The sequence below is a fragment of the Malurus melanocephalus genome, unplaced genomic scaffold (assembly GCF_030028575.1).
Source record: "Malurus melanocephalus ecotype Western Australia unplaced genomic scaffold, MMel_1.1 scaffold_135, whole genome shotgun sequence".
NCBI classification, from domain to species: Eukaryota; Metazoa; Chordata; class Aves; order Passeriformes; family Maluridae; genus Malurus; species Malurus melanocephalus.
The window spans coordinates 30,987-43,461 of NW_026623367.1; the positions used below are offsets into that span (position 1 = coordinate 30,987).

At 50.5% G+C, this 12,475-nt stretch overlaps 2 protein-coding genes across 5 annotated transcripts in view; one reads left to right on the forward strand and one right to left on the reverse strand.

Annotated features, from left to right (window-relative positions):
- The window catches only part of MRPL55 (mitochondrial ribosomal protein L55), a 2,274-nt gene extending 976 nt beyond the window's left edge, over window positions 1–1,298 (reverse strand). Inside the window, exons 1-3 of one of the 2 annotated variants that reach the window (XM_057370850.1) lie at window positions 1,219–1,298; window positions 471–543; window positions 175–358 (exon numbers count right to left, since the gene is read on the reverse strand). In XM_057370850.1, the coding sequence (XP_057226833.1) occupies window positions 175–358; window positions 471–493 (207 nt within the window). In that variant the 5' untranslated portion in view covers window positions 494–543; window positions 1,219–1,298. Of the gene's footprint in view, window positions 1–174; window positions 362–470; window positions 544–1,218 lie in introns of both variants that reach the window. The other variant, XM_057370849.1, reaches the window with a different exon arrangement.
- An 11-nt stretch (window positions 1,299–1,309) lies between these two features.
- GUK1 (guanylate kinase 1) lies at window positions 1,310–12,475 on the forward strand. Of its 3 annotated transcripts, none has more exons than XM_057370845.1 (8): window positions 1,310–1,416; window positions 6,794–6,907; window positions 7,640–7,681; window positions 8,426–8,522; window positions 10,401–10,539; window positions 11,385–11,469; window positions 11,777–11,862; window positions 12,278–12,475. In XM_057370845.1, exons 1-8 carry the CDS (start codon window positions 1,374–1,376, stop codon window positions 12,311–12,313), a joined length of 642 nt encoding a protein of 213 aa, XP_057226828.1. In that variant the 5' UTR covers window positions 1,310–1,373; the 3' UTR covers window positions 12,314–12,475. The 3 variants fall into 3 exon arrangements, with proteins under 3 accessions (XP_057226828.1, XP_057226830.1, XP_057226829.1); XM_057370846.1 differs by lacking the exon at window positions 1,310–1,416 and adding an exon at window positions 4,572–4,672; XM_057370847.1 differs by lacking the exons at window positions 11,777–11,862; window positions 12,278–12,475 and adding an exon at window positions 11,045–11,170 and having other exon boundaries at window positions 11,385–11,448.

Genomic DNA, 12,475 nt, shown 5'->3' on the forward strand with positions numbered 1-12,475 from the left:
TGTGAGCTCCCAGGACACATCATCAAGCCCTGGGACAGGGCACGAGAGCCCAGGGGACGCAGTGTGAGCCCCCTGGCACGTGACACGAGCCCACCAGGACATGGCATGAGCCCTCGGGACGCTGTGCGAGACTCCCAGGGAGCCCCCAGCCTCTCCCCAGCCATGCCCCCGTACCATGAGGATCCTCTTGGGCTCGCTGTAGCGCAGGCGGACGGTGGAGCCGTCGGTGTTGACCAGCAGCACGGGGTAGAGGCGGCCGTAGAGCTGCCGGTGCAGGTGGGAGATGGCGGCGCGGTTGGAGTTGCTGCGGACGCAGGCGGCGAGCGGCGGCCGGGATGTGGCCGGGAGGCGCAGGACACTGCTGGGACAAGGGTGGCAGAGGGGCAGCTGTCACCGTGGGGCTGACACGAGCCCCGTCCTGCAGGGAGACCCAGCACTGTCCCCGTGGGTCACACACAGCCCGTGCTCACCTCAGCGCCCGGCTCGCTGCCATCTCAGCCCTGGTGGCACAGACAGGTCCGAGTGACACAGCCTGGGGACAGCCTGGAGACAAGGAGMGGTGCTGGTGTGGCTGTGCAGTGACAGCCGCATGTCCCCATCACAGCCAAAGCTCCGTGTTCCCACTCCACCGTGGGTCAGCCCCGTGACAGCTCCTGCCATCGTTTGGCTCCACGATGGCTCCCCCGCGCCCCGCCATGGTTCAGCCCCTCCGCGTGTCGCGCCCCCCCACAATGGTTCGGCCCTGCTTCCCCCTGGCCTGCCATGGTTCAGCCCCACCACAGCTCCCCCTGCCCCATCATGGTTCAGCCCGATGCCTCCCCCCGCCCTCTCCATGGTTCAGCTCAACCACGTCCCCAGCCCCGGTTCCCCCCATCCCCATCATGGTTCCGTCCCATGATAGCCCCACCCCGTCATGGTTCAGCCCCACGAGCGTTCCCCCCGCCCCTCYGTGGTTCAGTCCCATGATGACTCCCCCACAGCCGCCATGGTTCAGCCCTCCCTCTTCTCTCCCTGTCCAACCATGGTTCAGCCCCATTATGGCTCCCGCCACCCCGGCGTGGTTCGGCCCAACACCGGCCCCCGCCATGGTTTAACCCATGTTACCTTCCCGCTCTCCCCCCGCGCTGTTCTCCCCCAACTCCCCCCCATCACGGCCCTGCCGGTGCAGCCCCCCCTTCCCGTTATGGTTCAGCCCCAAGCGCGCCCAGCCGCTCTCACCCCCCCCGCCCGGCGCGGCGTGTGGTCCGTCCCGCCGCCCCGCGCTCACGTGACCGCGCGCTCCCCCTCGGCCCCGCCCCCGCGGTGACGTCAGGGCGCGCGGCGGTGGCGGCGGGCGCGCGCGGGGGCTGCCGGGACCGCCCCCCCCTCCCCTCATGATCCTCGGGCGGATGCGCGGGGCGGGGATCGCCCGGGCGGGTGAGCGGGGATGGGGCCCGGGGCTCGCACCCTCACGGGGACCGCAGGCCGGGGAGCACGGCTGGCTGAGGCGTGCCGAGACCCTCACAAGGGCCGTGGGCTGAGGGGCTCCGAGCTGCCTGAGAATCTCAGTCACTTGCAGGGATGCTCTGCTGAGGGGCCTTGGGGCGTTCCAGCTCTCAGGAGGGCCTAGAACAAGGGTCCTGGCCGGCTGCGGAGTTCTCAGCCTCTCACAAGGGCCCTCGGCCGAGGAGGGCCCAGCTTGCCCAGGGTGCCGGGCTTCTCACGGGATTCCTGTGATGAGGGGTCTCGAGGCGCTCAGCCCTTCCTGGGGTCTCGGAATGAGGGATTCTGGCTGGCCCTGGGGTGCTCAGCCCCTCACAAAGGCCTTGTGCTGAGGGGCCCCAGGATGCTCAGCCCCTCACATGGTCCTGGCCTGAGGGTCCTCAGCCCCTCATGGCAGCCCTCAGCTGAGGAGTCCTGGCTGGTTCCAGGGCGCTGAGCGCCTCATGGGGATTCTCAKCCCCTCGGCTGAGGGGTCTCGGGACACTGAGGTTCCGACCTGGGGGTGCTGATTGCCCACAGGACCTCGTGGATGAGGGGCCTGACACTCGGCCCCAGGGAAGCTGAGCTGTCCCCGATCCACTGAGCCCTRCATGTGCCCTGTTATCCATGTGGGATGGCTGAGGAGGGTGGGAGAGGTGTGAATCCCCACAGGGCTGTCCCCGGGCTGGCTGTGTCCACTTCCCTCTATCTACACCGGGTGTCCATCACCGAGCTGCTCTAGGGTGGCTCCAAGATTTCCCTGTCTCTGATTAGATAAGTCAGACAGGGATGTGCATGTGAAATCAGGTGGAGTTTGTGGGCACTGYGGAATATGGTGAGAGATTTAGGGATAAGCATCCTTCAGGCATCCTGAAACAAAGCCCTGTGTGGTGAAACACGTGTGGGGAAGTGAATGGTAAAATTACACCTGTGTGAGCTTCCCCTCTCACTGGTGGGTAAACTGTTTTCATCCTACTGGTGGGTTAAACGGGTTCAGTTTGCAGCAGAATGTAGTCTTGGAATAATTGGTTTGGACCTCAGTGATTTCTGCAGTGCCCTTGAGCAAGTGTTTTGTGTTACCTCTGCAGCATCAGTGCTGCCTGCAAGCCGGGAGTGCAGCTAGGGGAGGGGCTAATTAGTGCTTTTTCAGTAATTATTTCCTGGAAAAAGGTGGCTGAATTCCAGCTCCACACCGCTGTGGGATGCTCTGCTTCTCACAGAATCCCAGAATGGGTAAAGTTGGAAGGTTGAAAGCTCCCTGCTCCCGTTCCAGTGCTGCAGATAATTCCCTGTCTGTCAGGGCAGGAGCTCTCTCCTTTTTTGGAACCTGTCCCAAAGCTTAGAAAGGTGGGGGTGGCATCTTTGTAACAAACCTGCTAAAAATAGGGGTGAGATTATAATCATAATCCAGGAGACCTTTCTCAAGGCTCCAGGGAAACTGGGCTTTAATCTTCTTTTCTTCTTYGTAAGGGGGCTTTGCCTTCCCTTTAAAGCCTCTCTGCTAATCAGTATTAATTTGTTTAACTCTTGTGATGTCTGTCCTTTGCTCCCTGGTTATGTTGCCACCTACGAAGTAAAATCCAGGGCAAATTTAGCAGGCAGGAGCAGACTGGGAAACATTCCTTGCCTTGGGGACGACCTCCTTTATCCTCTTTTGGTGGCCATCTTGTCTTTTTGCAGCCCAGAGGGGTTTATGTGGCTGTTTATCCTCAGTCCCAGGTGTGGGACCACCCCAAATATTAATGAAATAATTAATATTATTAATCAGTCAGGCTGTTCTATTGCTGATTGGCTCTGCAGTGGTTTTGGTGGGTTAGGCTGGATTGAAACCCTCTGTGCTGGATATTTGCAGATTGGCTGCTCTGAAAATGCCAAAATCTGACAGAAGGGGAAAGAAAAATTAGCTTCTGCCTAAAATAAATACATCTTCGTGATGTTCCTGGTGCAGTCAGCTTGGAAATGTAATGCATGGATGCATTCCTGAACTGGGAAAGAAACAGGAGAAAAAGTCCCCATCCACTAGATGTGGGTTTTTGAGGCTCTTGTTGCTTTACCTGTGGGTTTTGAGGGCTGTGGGTTGGTGGGGGAGGAGCTGTTTGTCAACGATGGGGGAGCAGGGAATGAGGGTAGAGACATCGTGGGTTTGCCCTGGAAAATTGTGGGTATCCCGTCCCTGGAAGTGTCCAGGGTTGGACAGGACTTGGAGCAYCCTGGGATAGTGGAAGGTGTCCCTGCCCATGGCAAGGGTTGGAATGAGATGGGCTTTAAGGTTGCTTCCAAACAAACTTTTCTGGGATTCTATGAAATTGCCAGTTTGCTGTCTTTTCCTCCCATGAGGGTCCAGGCCCATCATCTGGAAGTGGAAATGGCTTTTGTTMCCTCTCAGTTAAGTCCCGTTTTCCTCTGCAAATCTCCAGCAAGAGAAGGGATTCATGAGGGAGGCAAGAGGAAGCACCTGCAAATCGTTAGGTTTATTTTTAGCCCAGTTTTGAAGGAAACGAGATGTGTTCACAACCCAGGTGTCTTTTCTCTTAGTTACGAATATTTGCAGGGGGAAAAAAGGGAGTTAAGTGAAGGAAAGGGTCCCACTGTGGAAGTGGTGGGACATAGTTTGGATCTGTGAACGGGAGAAGGAGTTTCCCTTTTGCTTTTCTGGTTGTGACCTGAGGTGAAGCAGGAGCTGGAGGCAACAGCTGTGTTGGGATTTGGTCCAAAGGAAAGGGAGCATTGCCTACAGAAGGRAGTGCCTGGAAGTTCTCCAGGTTGGATGGAGCTTGGAGCAGCTTGGTCTAGTGGAAATTGTCCATGCCCATGGCACAGGTTTGGAATTGGATGGTCTGGAAGTTCCCTTCCAACACAAACCATTCCCAGATTCTATACAAATGAAATCCTTTTGCCTTCAGTGACTGCGAGGTCACCTACAGGGACAGTTTTGCTGTTTTGCATCATCCCAGAGCAGCAAGGGCTGGCACCCCTAAGCCTTTTGGGGGTGTTGGATGCATCTTTGCCAGCCAGGAGAGCAGGGAGTGGAGGAGGAACAGGGAGGGGAGATTAAAGCCCAGCRGGATTGTTCTCATTGGCCATCTTAAAATTGCGACTCATTAATTAAGGCTTTAGGAGCTCACAAATAGCCCAGCTCTGTCCCCAGGAGCCTGTGCTGCTGCCAGGGGCTGGACTGCTTTCCTTGGCTGGAAGGGAGCACAAGGAAAAGGTAAGGATGGAGCCTGCTCCCAGCCCATTCCACTGCCCCCCTTCCAAGTTTGTCTGAGGTTGAATGGAATGATTGTGAGTGATTGGGGCAGCCTTAAATTCCTGTTTTTCTACCCGTGTTTGCTAAAGGATGAATCAGATTTTGAGGGAGAAGAGGGGAAAGCTCTTTCCCTGTTGGCTGGGATCTAGGACTGGGACAGTTCTTGCAGGCACAGCTTGATCATGGAAAGGAATCTGAAACACCTGGACAAATCCATGCTGGGATCCTGATGTCATGTGTGGGGTTTTCTGGGTGGTTGTGGAAGCTGGTTTRTGATGAAGGAACAAGGTTTGGGAGCAGATGTGTTGTGAAGCACAGTGGGATGTCTGGAGGGTGATGAATTTGTGTGGAGCGTTTTCCAAGGAATGCTTTCGGGCTCACCTTACTGAATTATGTGGAGGAGAAAAACTGGGGGACAGAAGAGAGGGCAGTGCTTTGGATAACTCCTCAGGCACCATAAGTCCTCTGCTTCCTTGCTGCAAACACTTAGTGTAGCATTTTGTTGATGTTTTCTGATATTAAATATTTAGGTAAAACCTRTGTTATTTGGAAATTATCCAAGTTTAAGGACTAAGGCAATGGTAGGAAGGTTCCCAAAGGACTTCCTAGAGTTTGTCCAGCCATCTGTTTTTGAGATGATGGAGCTTAATCTGGCAATGGGACTGGGCCTCCAAGTTGGAGGATCTCTGTGGCTGCAGCACCTGGAGGGCACTAAGCAGAAAAAAATATTAAAAAAGAATAAAGGAATTTCGTTATGGATGGTTATTGACCGTGGGTGTTTTCACCGCCCACGTCGCTGCTGCTGGCACCTCCTTAGCCTTTGTGTATTAATATCCTGTCGTTTTGCACAGCCTTGGATGAACTCTGGTCAGACAAATATCCTCGGGGAGCAGAGGGAAAAGTTGTGTAATTCTCCGGCTGTCGTGCTGCCTGAGGAAGGGATTTAGGGTTAAGGAAGTGTCCAGCTCACGCAGGTGGGGTCAGGGAGGGAGCCCGGCTGGATTAGCCTGCGGTAGCTCTGGTGAGACAGCATTTGGCTTAAGGCTGTTTGAAAAGTGATGTGTAAGGTCAGGGTGACATTGCTATGAGCTAATTTAAAATGGAAAGGCATTATCTGTCTCCTGGATGGTGGTTCCCCGGGCCACGCCCAGCCCATGGGGTTAAAAAAAATGTTTTCTCAGGGATTTTACTGCTTGCTGAAAATAATTGTTTTTAAATAGGAAGAACTTGTTTGATTTGTCCTGTTCTTGCTGTCACCTCTGTTTTGGAGGCTGCTGATGGATGAGGGTGCCCAGTGGTACCCTCTGCACCYTTATAGAGCATTTTCTTCTTTTCCCCATGTGGATAATTAACCTTTCTTCCTCCCCCGAGATGCAGCAACATGAAAACACTTTTTTTCTTTTCGGCTGAAGAAACAACTGCAGTACATTCTGTGTGGCCACAGGCTGCTTTTTTTTCCAGCTGTACCAGGAACTGAATCCTTCTTGCCTTGAGGCACCTCCAGATGGAGTTGGTGCTCCAGGAAATACGGGAATAAAGCCCAGAGCACTTTCAYGGCAGTGATTACACCAGAGTTCAGATTCTGTTGCAAGGTTTTGGGAGTTAGTGATGGAGAACTGCAAAGTCTTATCCTGAAAACTCTCCTTGAAGCCTCTTTTTCCCTTTGAGAGAGAACTGTACCTCTGTCCCACAATTCCAAATGCCACCAGGCACAAATAGCATTTTGTTCCTGTTAGAGAAAGTTTTCCTTAGGATTTTGGTCCCAGTGAGACYCAAATGTGGTGATGGAAAACAGCTGGGTTGAATTATCCCAATTTAGTGGCAGCTGTAGCCCAGTTGCCTCCTTTGGGTTACATCCTATGAATTTAACATCAGTCTTTTAGGAAAAGTGTTTTTACATTCCCAGTACTTTTTATCAGCTCTAGCCTTGTGATTTTACATAATTTCAGATTTTCCTGCAGAAATTTGTACCCCAGGGTAAAGGATTGGTTCTGTTTTGAGGGGCTGAGCATTCCTGGGAATGCACAGCTGTATTTCCATGTCTGTTTCTAACCAGACACTTATTTTTCTGTCTCTTCCCAGTCATGCAGGGACCAAGGCCAGTGGTTCTTAGTGGCCCATCGGGTGCAGGGAAAAGCACTTTGTTAAAGAAATTGCTCAAAGATTATGAGAACGTCTTCGGCTTCAGCGTCTCCCGTGAGTATCCAGGGATGGGCTGTGGARCAGTTCAGGAGTGCCAGCTCAGACCCTACCTCTGGAGCTCTGTTTATACCTCAATGGTTTTCCAAGGCTTGCCTCACTCCTAATCTGTCTGTGGGCTCTTGGGGATATTTAAATATGCAGGACACCTTTTACTCCTGGTATTGAGTGGCAAGTCTAAGATTTGTTTGGAGTAGCATCTTTCCAGGTCTTTTGACTCCCCATGTCTCTAAACACAGCACAGGCAGGAAACAAAATGCTTCTGAGTGATTCTTTACTCTGACAGTAACAAAATTCCTCCACATTTCTGCTTCAAAAACCATTTGATTTTTCCATGGAGCTGTGCAAGGTGTTCTTAAGTCCATTACCAAAATGTGGTTTTATGTCCTAACACTTGTGATACTGCAAGTGAAATTTGTGCTTTGAGATCTGGATTCACTTGCCATGAAAGAGCAAATACTGGATGTTTAAGAATTTATTGTTACAGGAGAAGAAAAAAAAATTATCTCTTCTTCTGAGTGTGCATCATCCTATGCTCCTGATTCAACTGAATCTCTCATCTTATTCTGAACTACTCGTTAATTTCTCCCTCTCCCTCAAATGGCTTCTTAGTAGAGATCTCTTTTCCTAGGGATCCATGTGCCACTTAGGCCTTGGCATTTCTTTGATCCTAAAGCATCTTTGGGTGATGCACAGAATTAACAAGGCTGATTTTTTTTTTCCCTGCAGATACCACAAGGCAGCCAAGGCCTGGAGAAGTGAATGGCAAAGGTGAGCCTGTTGAACTCAGGTCTGTCTCACTGAGCTCCAAATAATCCAGGTTTTCAAAGCTGAGCTCTCAGTTTAGGTACCCTCCTCTGAACTTGGGTGATTTGATTTTCCAAAGTTCCAGGCAGTTCTGGGGTGATGCTTCCAATACCCACTGTTTTGGGAAGTGCAGTTGCTTAATGAGATTTTTTTAGCTGTATTAATAGTTTGTGCCCAGCTGTTTTCTCATTTATTTACGTATTTAAGAAACAATCAAATGAGGCTTGTTCTTAATTTCCAATGGCAATTTCCCCTCTGAAATAAAGGGAGGAATTTCAACAGAAGATAGAGAAATAGTCCTTTTCAGTTAGTTTGGTTTTGATGTTCCTTTTTATCTCCTTCTCTCTCATCCCATTCGGGTCTTTAATTATATGCTTTCCAATTAAAGGCCTTACCATTCCTGCTGTAATGTGTCCCACACCTGTAGGCAAGGAGGGGGAGGTTCCCACTGCACCAGGAATAGGAAAGGATATGGAAAATGGGGTAGAGGAGCATTTTTTGTCACAAAGAAAACTCCAAAATTTGAGCAGGTGTTTGGACAACTGATGTGGAAGTAGCAAGTAAATCTCTGCAATGTGCCAGCATTGTCTGAAGCACATTTTAAGTGCCTGCCCTCCCTCCAAAAAACCCATGGRTGTCATTTTGACYGTGAACTTTACCTGCAAGACTGTTMATTTCTGTGTATTTTTCCCATTTTGTCTTCTGCAGATTATCACTTTGTAACCAGAGAGGAAATGCAGAAAGAAATTGATGCTGGTGAATTCATTGAGCATGCAGAATTCTCTGGGAATATGTATGGGACAAGGTAGGTCAGGTGTCCCTGCCCAGAGCAGAGGGGCTGGAATTAGATGGTTTGAAGGTCCCTTCCAATCCAACCTACTCTGGGATTCTAGAAATTTGGKATGAGAAGTGATAACTGTGCTCTTTACTACGTGCTACTGTTGTAAAGTGTTGGAATATGAGTAAATAAATTTAATGGAACCTCTGACTGGGCATAAAGAGTTGGGTGGGTTCTAAAAGAGCTTTGCACTTGGTGTTGGAGCTGATGATCAATAAAACAGGAGGCTGGAATGTKAACTAGGAGTCAGATATCTTATATAATTATTGGCAGAAAATTGTGGTAATTTAGTAAAGGACCTGCTCAGAAGGGAGGTTCAATGTTTCTTGATGTATTTAGTTACTTACATTAAAGAATTTTGGCTGCTTTTCAGGGAGGCTTGATGTTTCTTAAAGAACTGTGTGTTTTTTTAGGAATTTTTGGAGATGGCAAAGTTTTCTTCTGAGATAAGAAATTCTTGTGAGGCTGAGGCACAGGGTGCCCTGAGAAGCTGTGGCTGCCCCTGCATCCCTGGCAGTGTCCAAGGCCAGGTTGGACGGGGCTTGGAGCAACCTGGGAYAGTGGGAGGTGTCCCTGTCATGGCAGGGACTGGGTCTGGATGGGCTTTAAGGTCCCTTCCAMCCCAGACTGAATGTGCTGCAGGCTCTGGCCTTGACAGGTTTGGCAAGAAAAGTCAACATGAAAGCTCARAGCTCATCTCCCACATACTCAGCTCTGAGGAGAAAAGGAGTTCAGGCTCCTTAATCTCTGCCTTCATCTTGTGTAGTCCAGCCTTCCTTCCACCACATGTGTCCTGTCTAATCCAGCAGATTGGTGCTCTCTGATGCCTGGGGCATGGGTGGAGTTTGGTGCTTTTTCCTTAGGCTGGATGCTGAGAAGGCATCTCCCCTCAGCTGATTTCCTTGAAATACACAGGAATTTGGTACTCTGACCAAATTAAATTAYGTGCTGTGTTTGAGTCCCCTCTGTRTATTCACACTGCCTGTGYTGGTGGCTGTGCAGTGTGGGAAGCTGAAATAAACCCCAGAATTCACAGCAATAAAGACCAGTTTGCAAACGAAATAAATACAGAATCTCTCCAAGCATGTTTCCTCTCCAAGGATGTTCCTAATCAGATGTGGCGTAAAATGGAGAGTCCCTCATGCTTAGCAGAATAGTTGAAATTTTCACYAATCATTTCTGCTCCCTAAGCCTCCTCAGTGAATAATAATAAATTATTAAAAGGCTTGAGGCAATTCCACGAGAATTGGGGGAAGAGAGGTTGTCTTTAACACCATATAAAGGCCATTTGAAAAATTAAGTGGACAATTAAGTGCATGTTGTGACCCAGATGGAGCCTCCATCTCCATCCAGCATCCTTCAGGAGAGTGTGTGGAGTCTGTGGATTCCTGAGAAGGGAAGTTCTCAGAAGTTTTGCTCTTTTGTTGAAGGTTGTTTTGGTGCTTGTCACAGAGTYCCARACTGGTTTGGGTGAGAAGGGACCTTAAAGATCATCGAGTTCCAACCTCCTACCRTGGGCAGGGAGCTGTACTGTAGAASRTGGAGCTCTGCCAAGGCAGGAGTATATGGACATCCCACCTTAGCTGTGGGATAGTTACACCATCYATTTCCACACCTTCCAGCATGGCTTTGCCAGCCTCTCCAGCAGGAGACAGTGGTTCCCTGCTCCACCCCAGAGCTAGGACACATGGAGAAACTCTTTATTTAGAGCAGARCAGGCTTTGTCTTCTCTCGTGCCACAGCCTGTGCACAGGGAAACMCTTGTGAGGTTCACCCACTGCTGGAGAGGGACACCCCAAACTCCCCCAGGTGCTCTGACCCCTTCCCTGTGTGTTGTATCCCCAGTAAAGGTGCTGTGCAGGCTGTGCAGGCCCAGAACCAGATCTGTGTCCTGGACATCGACATCCAGGGCGTGAAGAACATCAAGAAGACAGACCTGAACCCCATCTACATCTCGGTGCAGCCGCCGTCCATTGAGATCCTGGTGAGCGCCCGCCTTGCTTTGCCGTTAGCAGTTAGAGGTAATCAGCGTCTGGCTCTGCAGCCACGGGGCTCCCCCTTCCCTCAGACACCTCTGTTCCTCAGGGTCCTGCAGATGGGGAGGACATTCCTGAGTGTATCTGCCCAGTCCAGCTCCCCAGCCTCTGAGATTTATCTCAGGGATATATCTTCCTGTGTTTTGTTTTTTGAGTCCTTCCTGGATGTTTTCCACACCTTGATTATGGACTCCAGCACAGTGCGGCCAGGCTTTTAAATGCATTGATTGTGCTTCAAGCTGGGGAGAGAAGAATTTTGTGCTGAGAYTTGCCTCCACAGTTAAAATTGAACACAGGGAGGCTGGTTCTGTGCAGCAGAAATTCTATACTCCTCTGGTCTTACCCTRTATTAGTGATTGCAGTGGGACTCTTGCAGAATGGAATCACTSTCGTGGTTCAGAGAGGGATGAGGACATTTGAGGACAACTCCTGACTCTCCCCTCTTGCTCTCAGTACATCAGGCAGTCTCTGTTTCTCGTTGAGTTTGTGGAGGAGGAAGCCAGCAGCACCAGATGCCAGAGCCCAGCAGAGAGATCTCATTTCCAGCAGTACCTGGAAAAATAAATAAATGAGAGGGAGGTAAAAGAAACCTGGGACCCTGAACTCTGGGTAGGAGATCTCAAGCCCAGTTTGGCCCCTGGTTTGCACTGGGCTGTAAGTGAGGCCCCTCWCCTTTGCGGGGTGTTCTCACATGCCCGCGGTCACAGACAGCACTGGCCTGAGGGGTTGGGGTGGTGTCTGCCTGCAGCTTTCAGAATACTCATTCCTTCAATGTCTTTGTCCTTGGGTTTAGGAAAAAAGACTACGGGACCGAAAGACTGAGTCAGAAGAGAGTTTATTGAAGCGTTTGACTGCAGCCCGCGTGGACCTGGAGCTTAGTAAGTCCTTGGAGTGATGTGTGAAGGGAGAGGGGATGCCTCGCTGATTTGGGAGYTGGTTTTTGCAGGAACATCTGATTGTGCTCTCCAGCAATGCTGGCAGGGCTTGGCATGAGCTGAGTTGGATGGAAGCTCTGCTGCATTTCCCACTGCAGTTCCTTGGGGGTGGTTGGCAGAGCAGCTCATTAGCAGCAGCTGAAATAATAATACCAAAAAATAWTATTAAAATGCCACAGGACTTTGTGCATGAGAGCTGTCACAGGGAAAGAACATTCTCCTCTAACTCTGTCCTCGTCTCCTTCCTCAGGTAAAGAGCCTGGGCTGTTTGACCTGGTCATTATTAACGATGATTTAGAAAAAGCTTATACTGAATTGAAGGGGGTGCTGCTGGAGGTGAGTCCTTGGGGCTTTTTTCCACCTCATTCCTGAGCCGAGCAGGTCAGGGGGTGTTCTCAGGCAGCCACAGAAATGTCACCTCATCCCACAGTTTGTCTGTTTGAGTTGCTCAGGGGCAGATTGAGTACAAGGGATGATGGAGCAGTGGCCTAAGAGTGGGAAACCAATCCAACAGAAACCTGAGCTGGGGCAAAATAAATATTCATCCCTGGGTGGCCCAGAAGGGGATTCCTATTTGTGGAGCTTCCAAGTCAAAGCTTGCCTTGTCCCTGAAGGTGAACTTAGAGCTTGGTCTTGTGATGTCATGGATCTGATCTGAGCTGTTGGTTTTTCCTGCTCTCCTTAGCTGTGAAACCAAGAGTTGTTCCCCAAGAGTGGCAGATTCTCAGTCTTTTTCCTGATCTCCTTGCAGGAAATCAAGAAGACCGAAGAATCCAGGAAGTCCTGAGCTGACCCTGCTTGGGCGTTTTAATTTTGCACATCATTCCCGAAGCACGTCACACCATTTTATTCCAAAAGACATTCCCTTTAGGCTGCTCCTACTCCCAAATTACCCTAGGATGTTTATATTAAAAGGAAAGAAAAGGAAAACTGTTCATGCTTGTGTTTC